The sequence below is a fragment of the Grus americana genome, chromosome 1, assembly GCF_028858705.1.
Source record: "Grus americana isolate bGruAme1 chromosome 1, bGruAme1.mat, whole genome shotgun sequence".
NCBI classification, from domain to species: Eukaryota; Metazoa; Chordata; class Aves; order Gruiformes; family Gruidae; genus Grus; species Grus americana.
Window position 1 is genome coordinate 75,636,065 of NC_072852.1, and position 18,816 is coordinate 75,654,880.

Consider the following 18,816-nt stretch of genomic DNA (forward strand, 5'->3'; position numbering starts at 1 on the left):
TTCTCCTCATCTGAAATATGTTTAGCCTTTGTTTAGCATCATCTTTTAGAAGTTACTAATTTTCTGTTCCTTTTTTCCCCTGCTTAAATCTACCCAAGACTTCCTTGACTTGTAAAGGCTTCTCTTTTATGTTGCAGTATTACATGCATGCCAGACACTTGGCACTCAGCAGAACATTCCCAGATAAATTTGAGATGGAACCAAGTGCTCCACCAAAGGTAAAGTCTGCTTTTGGAGATGAGTTCATCTACATTTTAGGTACTTTACAAAGAGAGAGAGAAAAAGAGTGAGTGAGTATGTGTGTGTGTGTGAGAGAGTGTGTGTGTGGTTTTGTTTTAACTGAAGGGAAGCAGTAACTCATAGTTAAAAGCTCAACGAGTTATAGACCCAAACTCCAGTCAGGAGTTGTATCAGATGCGAACACTAGGGGTACCAGGTGCAATACAGGCACAGTTCTTCCGGTGGCTTAGAGTGACCTGGATGGGACTATGCCACTTGAGACCAGCTGAGGAACTGGCCCTTGAAATTCCTATTAGAAGAGTGGCAGCTTATAATTTTGCTTCTGATAAATGCCATGAAGATGCACAAACCAAACAGAAGGGGACCTGGGAAAGGTTGTTCTAGGGAAAGCGAGGCAAAGTATTGCCTTCATCTAAACTTGGTATGTGAGGAGGAGGCTGTGGCTGGAACTGCAAAGGGTCAGTTTAAAGGCATACCTTCAAACAGTTCTTGCACAGTGCACATTAGCACCAATTTGAGAAGGGAGGCTGCTCAGATCCAGTGTAAGAGCCATGTTATTTGAAAACAAATCCCCAGACACCTCTGGAGAGCAACTCATTTTTTAAAATAAAAAGGAGAAAGGAGGCTTCTTAGGCCAAATCCCCTTGCTTGGTTCTGGTTTTGCAGCTATTGACATTATAACTAGAGGACTGTTTTAAAACTTCAGATTGAGTTCTGAATTTCAATAAGCATATTCTGACTACAGAGTACAGAAGGATTTTGTGTTGTGTTGACAGTTTTAAAGCTCGTATGACTAAAGATAGTCGTAGTTTGCAAAAAGCAGTGCTGGAAGGGCAGCATATTGTTTATGGCACAGGCTAAAGATCACTGCCATACAAGCATGTACTTACTGGCAGAAAAAGATGGAGGAGATCTGGATTCAAAGGAGTTTAGAGTGCAGAGCAAGTCTAGCTTACATCCCACCATTGGTTTCTTTTGAAGTGTTGATAGCCTTAAATTGCTGTATACAACCAACTGAAGAACACTGTGATGATACATACAACTTGCTTCTCTCTCTGCCAGACGGAAGGTTTCAGGTACCCCAGGCCTTCATCAGTGCCACCATCACCTTCTGTCTCTCAGCATTCCAGCCCTCACCATAGTGAAGATGAAGATGAGGATGAAAGATATGATGAGGATGAGGAAGCTGAAAGGGATAGGCAAAACATCAAGTCTCCCTTTTCCCTTGGAGTATTGCCGCAAGGAAAAAAGAAGCAGCATGGAGAATACAGGAACTGAATTCATTGCTCTCACCCTGGCAGGGTCTCTCCATCCATTCAACAGTTTGTCCTGTAGGCTTGGCAAGCTTTGTCTTAAGGGCAGTGTCATATAATTAGGGGAATCTTAAATGTTACTTGAGCTACACTGTTGGAAAGCCTAATATTACTTCGCCTTGAAAGTAGTTTAAATGACAATTCTTCTGTGCCCCTTTGAGGTAGAAGAGATTGCTCAAGCTTAATAAACTTAGAGAATGCAACAATCCCCTCAGGAGCTTATACAAACTGCAGATCATACCTTTGTCTACGTAATCATCTATATTAATGATAGTCTATGCTGATAGCTCCATTATGGGTGTCCCAAATGAATTCTTGCTTCATTTATGTTCTCCCTTTTTCCCTGTTAAATTAACATGAACTTTAAGTCAGACCTCAAAAAATTTAGAGAAAAATATGTTACACTGGAGAAACCTCGGCAGGGTTAAAAAGATACACTGAGAAGAAAATGGTCTTTCTTTTTCCTTATGCTGTTTATTGTAAGCTTACATCATTTAAAACATTTTTTTACAGCACACAGAAGTGTCTTGATCCAGTGGTAAAACATTCTTCCTGTGGAACAATATAAAGTCTTATGCAGTGGGCATTTGAATTTTAGAGACAAATGAAGTCATCTTTCTGAAGTCATTTAGACCCACAATAAACAGCAGACCGTTTATTTTCTGATTCCTCTGGTATGTCTCTTTTATTGTTTTCATCTTGTCTTAGATTCTAAGTTTGTTAACAAACTAGTTTGGGAGGAAATTAAGGTGACTTGGCTAAAGAGAGTGACAAAATTTCGTTAAGTAGTGCCTTCCCTGCAGACAAACCTACATACCATACAGCAATGTGACAACATTCATAGACGAGTAACTCTAGTTCTTCCAGTTGCCCCATTAGTCCGTAGTCTACTTCATTTCTTCTAGAAGAGACCAAGTCATAATAAATAATGCTGAAATAATTCCAAGAACACATCTGCCCTACAGACATAATTTTGAAAAACACCTGAAACTTCAAAGTGCTTGGGGAATAACTGAACCTCACAATGAGAACTAGACATTTCATTTGCCTTACAGAAAGCTTTCAAAAGTATTTCAATTCCTAGAGATGCAAAGAATGCCTGAACATGGTCTTCAGAAGTAGATCTTGACATGAAGACATTAGGAAGGAGATTCATCTCTTAGTTTAGAAGTTTGTGCATCAAGAATTTCTCTCAAGAAAAGACATTTCCAGGAATTGATTCAGCCTGTTCTTCAGCAGGTAGGATGATGTAACCTTTGGAGGTATTCACCTTCACTGTCAATCCCAGGGGGAGCCTAGATATCCAATTTTGATTAGACGCCTACCTTTCAAACACTTAACCAACATTTGATGACATAGTTCTTACTATAGGCCATATAGAATAAAAGAGATTAGGTGCCTACTTGTATTTTTGGCCACCTAAAATCAGTTTTAAATTAGACTTTCATTCTTAAGCTGATTTGGATACCTGAGAGAATAACTATTCTCAGAAGACAGGTTCAGGCTTTTATGGCAAAAACTTAATTGGATTTAAAAGGATTTTTGTATCCATTTTAAAAGTAATTAAAACAATGAGTAGTTATTTTTCATATGAAAGTGGGGAAAGCAAAGATACTGCAAATATTTCCCTTCATACACTTTATTAAGTGGAGAAAAATTGCATTTTGTGAGTTCAGAAATGTATATTCTTTCCCAAAGTGCTTTTAATCAAAGTTCCCTTGCAGAATCAAAGAATGTAATGGGTGAGAGTCCCAACAAAAGAACATTTAAAGGGCATATTGATTGAAAGTTAATGTTCTCTTAAAAAAAAAAAATATTTAAAGAATTCTGACATTATTGCTTATATTTCAATGTGCTGTTGTAATGAAGAAAAAGCATTTCACCCCAAATTCCCTGTCATCAAAATTGCATTAGCATCATCTGAGAGTGATCCAGCACTTCCTTTGTTGCCTAAAAATGTTCCAATAGCCACAGCCTGGTGAACATCTGTTTATCATCATTCCAGACCCAGTTTCATTGCAGTGCTGAAAGATGTGATCGCTACACACATATTGTAAATATTGCTAAATGATGGGGGCACAGCACACACAATATCAAAAGTGGGAATGGTTTTGCCGGGGTTGCATTAAGACAGATACACTTGTTCTTTCTGGACAAGTGCCAGAGGAGAAAAATAAGCAACACGTATGATCCAGGTTGCAGGTTCTCTTGGATGTCCTTATAGTGTTTGCATTCCCTGGGAAGAGCAGAGAGCTGGCGTGACATCTCACACAAATCCAGCTGTATTTGTTTCAGCACGCTCACATGCTTTGAGCACCTGCCCGGTGACAGAAAGTGCACAACTTTTGAGATATGACTAATGTGAATACTGTGCCCATTCTTCTCAGAAATGGTCCTGCAGTGGCCAGTGACCTCTGCCTCATGCCTCCAGGCTTATTTTAGTTCTGCCTTGAATGTTAGGAGGAGCCGTCAGTAGCAAGGCGATTTAACTACAGCAAAACATTCCTGCCTTTTGAATTTGCAGTGTTAGAAGGAATGGCTTTTCATTCAGTCAAGTCGACAGATTGCCTAACTTAAATGCCATGCATTTCTAACAGTTACTGACATCTGACAAGCTTGGTAGCAGCTATCTGTTACATAAGTGATTATCTGCCAGATTGAAAATACTAGGGTTTCCCAAATAGCTCACCAACCAGGCAGAACGTTTATTCTGTTTCATGATATTTGTAAAGAATTGTTTAAGCTAGTGAGTTTAGATCAGGAATACATACAAAAATCAGTCAACTGGGAATGTGATTAGTACAGGGTTTGTATCTCTGGGGCATTTAAAGGCAGATGAATTTCATCATACTAATAAACCAAAGGATGCATAAGCCTTCTACTTTTTGTCTGAGCATGGACTGAGCACACTGTAAAACATGCTGAAAAATAACTTAGATGCACCTGAGATATTCAGACTATGCTTGAAAGAAAGAGCAATTAAATTAATGAAAAGATTCTGGTGGATACCATTGGTCTTTAGATGAAGTTCATCACAGATGCATTCTGTCTTACAACATATACTGCTATTGAATGATACATTTGTGCTTAAAAATGAACAAACAAGGACATTTTGACTTCTCTGGTTATGTTCCTCCACGAAATGATATAGATGATATTCCTCCATGAAATGGTATAGATGATAAACAATTACTGAAAGAGCGTATAGCCCAATGATAGAGTAATTCCTCCGCTCCTTCAGCTGTGTTTCTTTGTGTCAAGGAGAAGCAACATTACAGTTAATGTGAGTTAACAAAATTAATTAGCAGTGTCATGAGAAAGATCAGAGGAAAGTAGCATTAAAAGATGAAGGCACAACTAGGGTTAAAGGTTAAAAAAATAAAACATAGTTGCTTGGACACAGGAATCATGTGGCTACTTTTTAATTACATGAGAACTACAGAGGGCTTTCCAGTAAGACCACAAAACTACATAAATAATGTTAAATATATCCTTATCAGCATGGAATGATAATTAACTGATTTATATATAATTCCAGTTTTGCAACTCAAAAACCAGGCCAACAAAAAAGTACGATGATGCAATTAATATTCTGTGTGCCTGTTGTCATCCATGACACTAGATTTGTACCTAATACACCACCACTAGTTCCAGCAGTATGGCACCTCCTGACAACAGTAGTGGCTGTATGCCATAGCCCTAAATGAGGCCCTGATCCTTTAAGACCTATCCCCGTACTGCATTTATGTGGTGAGACTTGCTTAGTAGGAGTGTTCAGAGTATACATTTCTGCATGCGTGTAACTGGGGCAGCACTGAGGTCTAAGGGCGTGCGGTTGCCTATTCTCTGTGGTGATGGATATCTGGAAAAAAAAAAAAAATCACCTGCTTTGCCATCAAAGATAGCTGGATTGTTTTAGTATCTCACTGACTTTATTGACCATGAGCAACTGACAGGGACAGCAGTGAAGTGGTGAAGGAATGTACCTTTATCAGAAATAAAAAGGCTTCAATATACAGCTGGGTGGAAGGTAGTAAAATATTTCCCAATGAAAAATTGGTTTTAATGAAGTAGTTGTCCAAAAAGACAGCTTTAATCATCTTTTCAGGTAAGATGGTACAATTTATTTTAGATTTTGGGTGGGTCATACAAAATGGACTAAATAAAGGAGGAACTTTACAAATAACTTCCTTAGCTGAACTGGTAACTTTTAGTCAGTTTGCATTCAAAATGTTGCAATGAGTATATACATCATCCTTTGCGAACATAAATGAGGATGGGCGAAATGTTCTGTTTACACAAATCATGATTTTAGGGTATATGCAATACAAATGTTAAAGAAATTTGAAATATTTCACCAATTTGATAGATTATCTGTCAAGTAGCCAGGGTGATCACTGTTTTCTTCTCCAACTGTAAGACAAGACACAATGGGGAAAAAAAGCTGTAGATAAAGGAAAGTTCAGTCAGCCAAAGTTTTCAGGAGATGGATGTGCCTCAGGCACAGGCCTAGTGCAATGTGACTGCTTAGCTAAGAGATACAGGCATCTGTAGAAATAATCATATCGTCTCTCATTTTAAATGCAGGATTTTTTCCCTTTGCTGAAGAGCAAAGATACAAACCATGTCCAGAGGGATATCTTAGTACATGGCACAATTTTTTCATGCAGAAGAAAATAATGTATTTGTTCTTTATTTGCACATTTCTCTCAGTCAAGAGGATTCTAAAATCACCTGAAAGTGATCTTCTGAAAGTGCAGGGCTTACCCAGGTTTGAATGTCTACTACAATGATGGCAATGTTATCCCACAGAGTATTTTTCAAACAAGCTGCCAGTTCTGCTTAGCTCTCTCAGATACATCACCTTTTTTCTTAGGGGGTGTTGCTGTTCACTGTCTCCTCTGGAATAGCAACAGCAGGCAGGAAAATACCACTAAAATTTATGAATAGTGAACTTCAGAGGATTTTCTCTTTTTGTTAGCACACAAATGACACTTTCACTGATTTATCTTTATCTATGAGAACTTCTCATAGATTTTGTCCAAAGCACTATGCTCATTTTTAATTCTGCCTGTCTCAGTCAAAATGTCACAGAATTGTTTGTGGTTAGCAGAGTTCTGCCAGGGCAGGGAAGAGAGAGCTGAGCACAGAGCCCCAGCACTATGTGAGGTACAGTGGGAGATATGAGGAATTAGAGAAGACAGGAGTGATTCCAGCATATCTACACATAGACCAGGTACATTGTCAGGTGTTTCTCACACCCTCTTTTCATTTCAGGATAGCTGTATACTTTAGATAACTAAGGAGAGGTGATATCGCAGCAATGGCAAGGCAGTTATTTATTACACACTGTTGATGATGTCAAAGGTGATTAGGCAGTTAACAGGCTTGTCTTACCACTTATCTATGTGAAAGGTACAAAACTACCTCGTATGTTACTAGGGTTTTACTTCACATTTCCTAATTCAAGTAAAGAGCTTTTTCTTCCTGTTACGATGACAGAAATTAGGAGTCTGAATAAGGAACTCACAACCAGGACAATAAGAAACAAAGGTAGCTTCTAGCCACTTCTGTCCCTCCCTGTCTTGAACCAAAGAGGGGAAGAGCGTAACTTAGACAAACTCCTGGGCTTGTATAAGCTACAACAGCCTCCGCAGCACCCAGGGGCCAGAGCACAGCACAGGTTCTCCACAGCACTGTAGGTTGTATCCTCCTTTCACAACCTCCCTGTCCCCACCTCCATTTCCAAAAAATAGTCTAAGTACCTGAAGAGATGAAAGGTAGAAAGACAGAGGGCATGGATAGCATAGATTTAGAGTCTCAGCTTGGTGAGCTGTATGTATGCATCAGATGATGAGGGGCTCAGGATAATGGCTTTGCAGGAAAGCTGGTCTAAGGAGGAAAGGTGAACTACAGCAGGGTGAGGGAGCTGGGAAACATAGGATAGGGGTCCTCATCTAAGGGAGTGCGATATGCATGGAGATGAGGGAACACAAGTTATTTAAGCCTAACTCAGCAGCTGGGTTTTGCTGGAGGGTGGGATGGTGTTGTGCAAGGGAGATGTGGGTTCTGAGGTTCTGAAGTGAGAAGTGGAAGCACGTAGCAGGCGGTGAGGAAGCAGGTGGTGAGGAGACAGAGATGGGAAGGTAAGGCAATATCTCTGGGAGGTTGGGAACGCATGAATGAATTATGGGATTTTTCAGGATATTTCAGGGCTCTGCCTCTAAATGTCATTGGGACCCCTTGTTAGCTGTGCCAGTGACAGAGCTCTCAGGAGCCAGATATATATCCCACAGCAACTCTGCTGAGGCTTTTTAGGATTCTTTTAAACCTTTCCACCAGGACATAAGAGCCAATGGAGGAATGAAAATTTCACAGGCAAACAATATTCTGCAGAAAAGGAGCCCCAGTAGAGTTTTATTTTGGAAAATTCAATTCAAAATAGTCATTCCCTTGAATCTAAACGAATAAAAATCTGAAAATCAAATTAAAACCAGAATATACAAACGTTTACCTACTAATATTTATGATTCATGTTCTAATCTGTGTAAATGTACACTCTAATACAATGCACTTTGTGGAATAATATCTCATTTCAAACCAGGCCTTTTAGATCAATTTACTAAATTGTTAGTAAATGAAATACAGATAAACCCCTTTTAAAAAAGTCAGAGTAAGACAAAACACGCGTTTACCTTCTTCTTGTGCTTTCTGTAAGGAACTAAGGAACAGTGCTGCAGCTTCGGAAAGAGATAAAGGATTTGTGTTTTGGCTGCGTGTTTCTAGAATTATAAAATCAGAGATGCATGGTTTGTTAGTGTTTACTGGCATTTCTTTATTTTGTTCTTTGCTTTTTTATCTCTATAACTAGACACTCAAAGAGAAAAAAAAAATACTATTATCTCCTTTGCTCTGTAGCGTTCTCTGCTCAAAACCAGCCTGCTAAATATCTAACACAGAAGAGACTAGCAATCTTTCTAAAGGCTATTTTAAAGTACCTTAGAAGGTAAAAAGAACATTTTCTTTTCTCGTATGTTCCTTGCTTTGCTACCACATTGTTTCCTCCAGAAACATTGTCTAGCATGGATTGATGTTGTCTACTTTTGTCATTTGTCAATTCAGCACAATTAATAACTTGATTTGATTTTTTCCAGTGGAAAAGAAAGTCAAAGGTACTGATGATAATTTCACTTAACAGCCAGGTCAGTCTGGAACATCACTTATGTAAATGAAGTCACACAGGCACACAAGAGAGGAAAGTCAGATAGTCTTTATCATGTGCTTTTTGGAATGAAGGTACTAACAAAAGGGAGTTTAATTGTGTCCTTGAATATAATCCCAGGAAAGCAAATCCCCTCCAGTTTCTACAGATTTCTCCCATAACCTGAGGAAAGGCTGATGTGTTGCATACACCCATGCACATGTACTTACCAAGCTGCATTCTGTCGTACAGATCCTTTCGCTGGCTCTCATCTGAGATGAATCGACGTCCCTCTACAAAAGTAGTGGTAAAAGGGTGAAAACAACCTCCCAAATCTGTTGTAATTCCTACTTTACAATCCCTAAGTAGTCTTTTCAAAATACAAAATTACATCAATACTTCTACAAACATAAAATGGGAGGCATAAATACATCCTGGGGTCATCCCTCAGTAATAGCCCATCCTAAACCAGAACACTGAAGACATCATTTATTCCACAAAACTGGTGTTTCAGCACTTTTCATTCTTGTATTAAACTGATGTAGGAATTCTACGTAGGGAGGAATCTACTGTCTTTTCCTCACTCTTTTCTCAACTGCTGTACGGTCAAGAGCCTTCAATCTCTTCGCTGGACTATAAAGTATTGCCTTTTAAAGGGATATTTCCATTTAAAAAAATGGAAAAAAACCCCCTCTAAAAAATACAATCACATTACTTCCTATGCATGAACAAGAATGATACACAGGTCGGTATAGAAGTAACACAGTGCATTATTCAGTCGGAAGAATTAAATAAAACAAAAAATGGCCAAATGCTTTGCTGTTATGAATAGAAATAATTTTATTAATGTCATTAGAACTACTTTCAATTACACTTACAGTTGTTGGGAGCCTGTATTTATTTTTTGTTGTTATTATTTGTATTATCTCCCTTTTGCATTTCTCTCAGGACTGTAAGCTTCAATATTTTATTTTAATTTCAAGGAAGTTGTTTTTCTTGCTCTCTTAATACCTACCCTACCTGATAGCTTTTAATTTTGAAACAACAATTCAAAATAGAATTTTTAAAAATCCAAATATTTCTCTTAAATTTCATGGGTTTGCATCAAAGGACAAAATCTCTCTTTGGCTCTAAATTTTATCTTTATATTTCATGCTTCTATAACTCAGGACTAACAATAGAAACTCGAAGGTCATTTGCACAACCTTAACACCACAATATTGATAACACTGACATCCAAGTTCTCAGAAGAGGTTGCTTGTAATCTTAATACCAACTCTTGTAATTCTTGTAATAGGAATGTGTTCTCCTGTTGCTTGAGAAGATATTTCAATAAAGCCTGAGTGAGAATAAGGAATGATAACTATATCCAGTGTGTCTTAAACCCCCTTCAAGATTATTTCAGATAAAGAAACTGCTTTTCCAATAGGTTTTACAATCAAGCTTCAAATTCTATACATTTTCAGTATTTTGTTTTGCTTTTCTTCTTCCAACACTTGCTTTCTTCAATTTGATTTCTTTAAAAAATAAAAATAATACTGGCAATGCCACTGTTTCATAGACAAGAAGAAATAACAATTAGCATATCCCTGCAGGTCTCAGAACTTCTACCTCCACAGCATCCTCGGGGATTTACTGCTTGTGTGGAGCCAAGCAGATCAGGAATAATCCAGTGGTAGAGAAAGTTATCTCCTCAAAAGGGAAAGAGCTTGGGACTTACGTGCACCCTTCAAATAGAGCATAGCCTGCGGAGTCCAGTTTCTCCTTTGGAAATAAGCCTTTATGCCAAAAAGGAGAAAAGAGACATGTCAGTGTTGCATGCCATTACTAACTAGTACAAATACTTCAATGGCACCAACCTATGAGATTCATGGATGATGCACATTCACCCTGAGCAAGCTGTTTACCTGAGGTGCACTCCAGGAGAAAGATATGAAGGATGCTGCCAGGAACAGTGCCATCGCAGATGCTGTCAGTTTACGCAGCCCCTGTGCACAACAAAGAACCACAAGGTACAGGAAAAGCCTTTCAGATCTGTAGATCCTCTCAACTTCAAATCTAAATGTGAGGGTATTTCCAGTTGCTCCTTTCTCCCTGTCTTGCTGCCAAATCTCCTCTTGCTCAGTGGCTATTTCAGCTCCAATACACAGTGATCTGATAGGAGGATGAATGTTAAACCAAACTTACTTTATTCTCTTTATTCATATTCATTACAAAGGTTCCATTCTGGTGAGAACTGCCATCAACACAAGCACCTTTTGTGCTCCTATTTACACAGGCATTAGATCCTCCAGAAATGGAGAATAATGTACAAATTAAAGGGGAAAGATGATATAAAATATATCTTGATCTTACCAAGCCTTGAATCATAGAGTTTAGACAACAAGCAAATGTAGGGGACTTGCCATTCCAAACAAACCAACCAACCAGGACAGCGGATCACTATTTCCTCAGGAAAATAAAGTTTTTAAACTTAGCATCCTATTTGCATCAACCATGATTACACATATATCACGAGAGAGGCTTGTTTGATTCTTGGAGTTTGTTCACTGATGCAGCACATGCAAATGGAAGCATTGAGCATGAATCCTCTGTGAACAAGTTGCATCTCCGCTTGTTTGCACAGACCATGTTATTCATGCATCGATAACAGTGATGGGCAACAGAGAGCAGCTAACATTATGATTCACAGTGTTTTATCCGATCCTATTTTTGAGAGCACATTGTGATATTATTTTTTTTAATGTAGTTGTTTCAAGCACACTGAATATAACTAAGTATATTTTCCTCTCAGGTTACTTTTAAGTTAAAATTATTAATCCCCCCTGCAGTTCCTAAATATTGTACTCACATGAAAAAGCATAAATTGCAAACTAAATGTTTCCCACACACCAAAAAAGTCTCACTTACCTTCATACTTAGGTCAGCGGTAAATCTTCAGCCTTCTTTTCTTGGGATAATGTGTCACAAGATCTCCTACAGGTTTGCAGGTCCCTTTTTAAATCTTCGGAGTGAAGGTACCCTCCCCTTCCGTGGCAGGGCGGAGGAGTCTAAAGGGATCTCTTGTCAGCCCTGTAGATGGAGAAGTAGAAGGTCTGATGACTCCTGAGGGAAACCTGTAGTCTTGCAGGAAGTCAGGGAAATGATTGAAAGATGGATACACTTGGAGATGCACCCCATTAGCCAGGTGAATACCTTCTGAATACATCAGCATCAGGCCTGTGCATTTGCAGTACGTCACCTTCTTGCTAGATGATCGATAACCACAGCCAGAAGCAGGTATTAATATGGATGATGAGTGTTTAGCTAGGATAAACTAACATATATCAGATTGCTATCCATTGTGGGAGCTGGAAAAGTTAGTAAATTGCTCTCCAGTCATAACATGCCAACATCAAGAAAAAAGAAACTTACCCGATGTTGCTAGCTTCAGGTTATTCCTAGTTTACATTTAGAGGATGCAGTCTCTTGTTTGATTCTCTAACAATGTCTTGTATCTAGTTTTCTTACACACAAGTAAAAATACAAAGCTGAATAAAAAAACACCAGAAAAAACCCAACCCTTAACAGTCAGAAACACTCTTCTGTCCCATGGATTGATTGGAGTAAAAGCCCAGATTGCGGGCTTGAATAGGTCAAGCGGTGGAGCAGTAAACAGAAAATAGGCAGGAAGCAGGAGTCAGAGAAGCCATTTCCATAAGCTACTTCTAAGTGATTGTTGGACTCATCACAGTCGTGGATAGTGAGTTTAGTCCTCAGGCAAAGAGCTAATCATGCTTGATGCCTAGCCTTGCTGGTTCTATAGCTAGAGTTTTTATCTCTGGTCCTTCATTTTTTCCTTTCTAAAATGGGAGAGGGGAGCAGAACGGGAAGCAAAGCAAACAGGGAACCAGAAATTTGGTGATTAGAAGACTGGCCAATAGAAAGTTTACTGCAGCTGCCTTACAAACAGGACCAGCCTGTGGTGTAACAAAAATACAGGTCACCCCGTATGTGTGAAAAACACACGCTCATGTATGTGGAATCTGAGTGAGGAGTGTGCAGATGGGCACCACTAAGGCTTGTTACGAGCTTTTCCCTGACACGGTGTGTCTGTGGAGACTGCTCTGAAGCACACTGTTGGTGAAGGTGCAATTGCTCTCCTGCTTTCGGAGGGATGTTGCTCTGTTTTCTGCTCATGCCAGACAGAATTGTTCATCAAATATACAGACCCGGCATTAGCTGCAGCTCACTCTGGTATAGATGCAAGAAATGAGAGGGAAGTTCAGGTTTTGGCCTCATGCAGCTCTCGTGATGGCTGGGAGCTGCTATTATACCTCTATCCTTTAAAAAGGCCACGCCATGATGCACCCTAGCCAGCAGAAGGGATTCTAATTGCATCTACTTCAATGTGAAGTTTACATTTTACCTGCTCTTTTCCTCTTGCTCTGACAGGTCAGAGACATTTCTTGATGATGTTTAACCCTTAGCCTTAGAAAGGGGCTATACATTGCATACAGGAGACATTTAACAAGCAGAGACTTGGAAAAGATAAAGCTACTCACCTATTCCCTTCTGTAGCAACTTTGAAGCCTCTCTTTATGCACAGATCATAGGGCCAGAGTCAAAACATACAACTGAGTCTGTGAAAATTAACTCTTTATCTTTGGTATTGGTCAATATAAGGTATATTGTCTTCACAATGGTTCTCCTTGTGGTAGGAGAACCAGAATGTGTTTGGCACTTAAAATAAGCCCTGTCTCTCCTGCTACTGGAATGAGACAAGTTAACACAAAATAAACTGTGAAGACAACCAGCTCAGTCCCTTCTGTTGGAACTGGGGAGAAGGGGAAGAGAATGGGAGACATGGAAAAAGATTTATGTTGTTACTACACTGTAGAAAGACAACTTCAGCTTTTCTTATCTTTTGACCACTTTGCAAGGTGTGAGCTGCTCTGAGTTGGTGTTGCTGGAGTTGCGCTCTCTCTTCCAAATGTGGCTGTACTGCCAGAGTCCCACTTGCCTCCTTGTAGAGACTGGGGCTTGCTTGAGGCTGCCTGGAGGGCTGGAGAGAGCTGAACTGGACAGGTCAAAACCTGAACTGGCTTATTGCAGGGTCAGGTGACCAGCAGCTCAAAAGCAAATGCAGGGCCTTCACAGCATCCTCTTAAATTAAATGGTTTTAATGTTGTACCATCAGATGTCTCAATGGCAGTAAGGTGTCCAAAAGTGAAGTGCTTAGCTTCAACCAGTAGCAAGAGACAGGCTACCTTGCCCAAACACCATCCAGGCCACCTGAGACACCACATGGGACTGCCAGCTGTGACACAGGGCCTGCAAGAGACCCAAGACTTGTGGAGAAGCAGCTGAAGGGCAGGCAGGATCCCCAGGGCACTTAAAATGTCACTTATTGCTTTTGACTAGGAACTGAATCACTCCTACAGAGTGGAGGGAAACAGGACTTCAAAGAGCAGCTTCTGGTCACAGGGTGTAGAGCATTAAGAGAGAAGGACCGAATTCTCCTCTGGAGATGTCTGTGTCTCTTCATTGGTGTCAGACAGCATTTTACACAGAAAACATCAGGTGAAATGAGCCCAGTCCCAAACTGAATTTCCATGGTTCTTTTTCCAAAAGGTTTTTATTTTTCCCTTAAAGTCTCTTTGTCTTTGTGACTTAGGGCCCTAAATCCATTTACTTTTACTATGATCAGCGATTCTAAGTTGCTTTGGCATTTCAAAAAAATTATATTTCAAAAGCATCTCCCTAGAAATCTGTAAGAAGTCTGCATGCAGAACAAAGAACTCCAGGTTTGTCCATTGTACTTTAGTGAATAAAATTTAAAAGACTCTTCTCCCTTCATAGCTCGCTCTTGTCCTGATCCTATGAGAAGGTGGTCATCTTACTCTTCCCAGAAATCTAGCCACTTCTAAGATGGCATATGGGACATGATTTATTTGCAAACAGCAACAGGAGGCAATACTTTGGGAAGGAAATGCATGTACGGAGAGTGCTTGCATTCACAAAAAAACATGTGGACGTGTATGGGCATATGTAAGCTTGCACTCTTGAAAAATGAAGTAGCCTATAATTGGGTTATGGATCATAACACACTAAAAAACTACAGCGCTTCAGAATGATGAGCTGTACATGAAACACTTATTGTCAATCTTGCCATTTCTCAGCTGATTCACATAAATGAGGAAGTGGCTTTGGCATGTAATCAATACCCTAAGTGAGGGAAGTAGAGTGAAGCTTGCTGTAGCAGCAGGACCCCTTATTAGAAAGAACATAACCTATTCTTATTCTTAAAGATGATCTAAAGGGCAGAGACTGCTTATCCTGACACTGTAAATGATAAAAAGCCAATTTCTGGGATTGAAGTTCAGTGCTGAGGTGGGTGAAAAACTTCTCATGTGGTGGAGTTTTACCTAGTGGGGTCAAACATACATCACTGACTTGCGTCACAACCGTGTACTTTCCCAAATATTTCCCTAAAAATATAGGCTACAGTCATTGTACCTGCCTATTTTTAAACTGCTGGTAAGGACACCGGTGATCCATTGCTTTCTCTTGAGTAAAAGATGTAGCTGTCGTGTGTAGGTGGCCAGTAGGTACGTCAGCAAATATGGTATTCTGACGGTGTCAGGGTATACATCTCCTGAGATTTATGACCTTTCTCTCTTGTGCTTATTCTCATTTCCTTTGTGCTTTCCTGCTTGTTTGTTAACTCTTTGGGAAATTCATCTCACTTCTGTCTGGCATCTGAACAGCACCTAGCACAGTGTAGTTCTGGCTCATACATGCTAACCACAGCATCTTAAAATGCTGTGAACTATCATGACAGAGCCTGCAAAGTAAGAAATTGCAAACCAAGACTTTTGTCTTTAATTTGCAGTATGGGCATTTAAGTTAGATAGTAAGGCAAGCTTTCTTACAGTAGCACAGCGAAATACAAATAGATTGCCCTGGAAGGCTGCGGATCTGTTATCACTGTGAAACTCAGAGAATAGTTTAGCCAACTCCTTCTTAGGAGTCGTCAGTAAACTGATTCTGCCCAGAAACATGGTGATGAACCATAGGAGTCCTTAACATCTTCTTTTAGGCCTGTTTCTCATGCTTCTGTCATCTTTCAAAGCTGACTCTGGACTTTTAACCCCATACATCCCACTCAGACTAGCGGGAACTTTCTGCCCCGCTAGTTCTGTATTCACCCTGTAAAACCTGTTGACTGAGGAAACCTTATCTGCAATCCATTAGTACATTTTATGTCAGCCATTTTATATCACACTAACATGTTTTTCAGTATTATTTTTCAGAATAGGCCCTAACTTATACAAGCATAGAATAGTTTAGGTTGGAAGGGACCTTTAAAGGTCATCTAGTCTAACACCCCATGCAATGAGCAGGGACATCTTCAGCTTCTCTGGGAAGTTGTATTTTGCTGGTGCATCTCTGAAGGGAAGAGATACTCTCTGATGTAAACCATGTGCATGATTACAGAGGCCATTAGTTGCTGGCCCAAAATTTATCTAACTAACTGCTCTGTTGCATGTTCAGCACCATGTCTGCAGGCCTGATTTCGGTGCTACTGCATAGTTACTAGAGTTGGTTTTCTTCTTTTCTCTAGACTGTGTGAGAACTATACTAAAAACTACTTGAGGGATTACTTCTGAAGTTCAGTGAACCTTGGGATGATGGGGTTTTTTTCAGTAATAGACAAGTCTGGGGCAAACACCAGGAAAAAAAGACCAGCTGAAAAACAGTTTTCTCCAGTTTGCAAGCTGGAAAAGAGACCTGACCATCTAAGTATAGGCATTTACAAAGTACATTAGCAGAAGCCATACAGCTCTTTAGACAGGCAGATACTACTGAACGTATCTCACAGAGCATACCTTTCTGTAATGACAGAAGCGCCAAAGGCCAAGGAGTCATCTGACCTTTTCTTCCACCCCCATGAACTTGGCAAAGAGGATTTTCGTCTTTGTCAACAAGCTACCTAGTGGGCTACAAACTATGCTGAGCATTACGCATGCAGTCATCTCCTCTTGGCTGAGCCATATGTTTGTCACACAGTCTCACCCATGGAGCTGGGCAAGAAATACACGCTGTTACTGAGCAGCTGGAAGCCAATATTTCATTGTAAATAGCGGACAGAATTGGGAGAGAGAAAAAAAAGTAAGTTATGCTGAAAGACTGCGTGATAACCGGTCAGTCAGGTGGCAGAGACTGAAACAGCCTCCTCCATGTTCTTGACAGACAAAGTGCCTAACCTCTGTGAGCATGGTCCATTAAAACGTGCAGCCTCTTGGCCTGGTTTTCCTTACCCACGCATAGCGTGAAGGATGGGGAGGGGCTGATACATTTATATAGAAATACATATATTTATATGCAACATACATAACTTATGTAAAGGAAAATGTTGTTAAAGGCCAAACAGGAAACCTTGGGGAGTATTTTCAAGACAAACCAAATAACTTGTGAACTCTGCTGCATTGATTCATTAAACTTTGAAAACATTTGTCCTCAATATTTGCCCATGCATACTGAACATGAGGTACACTTTGCCCTTGAGGAGTATTTTAATCCCACCATGCAGAGAACAAGAATCCTACTAAAATAAGAGTATTTTTTGGTGTTACACTGTTGTAACAACAAACATTGTCGTTGCTTGAAACAAAGCTTGGTTTTAGAGGCAGAAGTCCAATTCAGGGGAGAAAAAATAGCTCTATCTGATGCACCAGGTCATCAGAACTGACAGACATTTCAGATGTTCCCAGAGTGGGTGGGAAACCGCTTCAACCAGGTCCGTCAGTGCTTACCTGTCTCAGCACACAGTGAAGCTCTAAGCAGTACGCAGTGTAGTGCAGCAAAGATGGGCCGTGAGCCACATATACTTGAGCTGCACACCAGGCAAATGGGTGCTCCTGCCAGATCCCCCACATCACTGAGTCATGGTCTCACAGCAAGTTACAAGTATTTGTTTTTGAAGACCTGAACAAAATAGCACAAAACACACAAGATGATTCAGTTGTTACGTGAGTCTGTCATTCTACCAGTCCTGAAGGAATATAAAGGAAAGGGCCTGCTATTTTTTTTAAATTAAAAACTTTATTTTGAATTTTGTGTTACCAGAGTTTGTACTCAAGCAGAGTAATTAGCGGTTTAGCTGTTGCACAGTTACACTCAACTCTTTACAAAGTCCCGTGGCACTTGTCATCTGAAGCAACGTGAGGAGGAGGCAGACCACATCATTGAGACTTTTAGGAGTGTATCAGGCATCTAGTTTATATCATCTCAGACCCTGTGAATGAAACACTGTTTCCTGTGCCCCCACTTTTCTCTCCATCTCTCTCGGTCATTTGCTCCTGCACCTGCTCAGTGCCTACTCTGCTAGCTGTACAGCAGCACAACTAACATTGTCACCTGGAGGAGCCTCCCTCAGTAGAGGTCACTTATTCCTGTCAAGGTATGAAAAAACAGGGGCGCTGTTTTAATGTGCGAGGTTTTCTCTTCAAACCTGCTGAAGTAAGTTAAAAATCTTACCATACCCAGAAATCTCTCAAAGATAAGAAAAAAGAGAAAAGATCCTCACCTGGGTAGGTTTGATCTCAGAAATGTTACCTCAATGTCATTATCAGCTTTATTCCTGGAAGAAAGAGTGTCCAGTCAAAACCACCCATCTGCTAATCAAACCAGAACCGACTGCATCGGCTCCATGCTCTGTGGTAACGCTGCTGGATGACAGTGCCGAGTTTTCACTTTCATTTAACAGCTTTCCCATAAAACAGGGAATAGCAATGTCAGCTCACTTCTATATTTTGGGTTTTAATCACAAAGCACCTGTGAGAGCACTTCTTCCATTTTTTCCAGAAGTGCTGAAATTGCCTGTGGTAGATTGGGAGGTGTCATTTCTCCAAGAGTTTGGAGATGTTTGGAGAAGTCTGATAGGATGTGCAGTTAGTAGGTACTGGGCAGGCAGTAGTACTCCCTCAACATTATTCTGTTTCCAGTTATTTGTACAGCATATACCTAAAGATCCACAGTGTTAAAATGCAAATCTTGTTTGAGAATTTAATACTAAAA

At 40.0% G+C, this 18,816-nt stretch overlaps 3 protein-coding genes across 5 annotated transcripts in view; 2 read left to right on the forward strand and 1 right to left on the reverse strand.

Annotated features, from left to right (window-relative positions):
* Positions 1–2,219, forward strand: part of GYS2 (glycogen synthase 2) — a 45,541-nt gene extending 43,322 nt beyond the window's left edge. For 2 of the 3 annotated variants that reach the window (XM_054802792.1, XM_054802800.1), the window contains exons 15-16: positions 138–218; positions 1,303–2,219. In XM_054802792.1, coding sequence (XP_054658767.1) covers positions 138–218; positions 1,303–1,518 — 297 coding nt within the window. In that variant the 3' untranslated portion in view covers positions 1,519–2,219. The remainder of the gene's footprint in view (positions 1–137; positions 219–1,302) is intronic. The other variant, XM_054802811.1, reaches the window with a different exon arrangement.
* Positions 2,197–18,816, forward strand: part of IRAG2 (inositol 1,4,5-triphosphate receptor associated 2) — a 63,809-nt gene continuing 47,189 nt past the window's right edge. The window contains exon 1 of the mRNA XM_054802838.1: positions 2,197–2,227. The gene's annotated coding sequence lies outside the window, so the exon portion shown is untranslated. The remainder of the gene's footprint in view (positions 2,228–18,816) is intronic.
* On the reverse strand, positions 5,834–11,705 carry SPX (spexin hormone). The gene is made up of 6 exons (XM_054802848.1): positions 11,665–11,705; positions 10,662–10,742; positions 10,475–10,532; positions 8,985–9,047; positions 8,249–8,335; positions 5,834–5,966 (listed from the first exon to the last, which is right to left on the reverse strand). Exons 1-6 carry the CDS (start codon positions 11,668–11,670, stop codon positions 5,908–5,910), a joined length of 354 nt encoding a protein of 117 aa, XP_054658823.1. The 5' UTR covers positions 11,671–11,705; the 3' UTR covers positions 5,834–5,907.

Excerpts from the sequence above, each read along its gene's own strand:
- SPX (XM_054802848.1), bottom strand. Across the intron at positions 9,048-10,474 it reads GCTCTATTTGAAGGGTGCAC|AGGGACGTCGATTCATCTCA; the intron begins GTAAGTCCCAAG and ends CTACTTTTGTAG. Across the intron at positions 8,336-8,984 it reads GTACGACAGAATGCAGCTTG|AAACACGCAGCCAAAACACA; the intron begins GTAAGTACATGT and ends TTATAATTCTAG.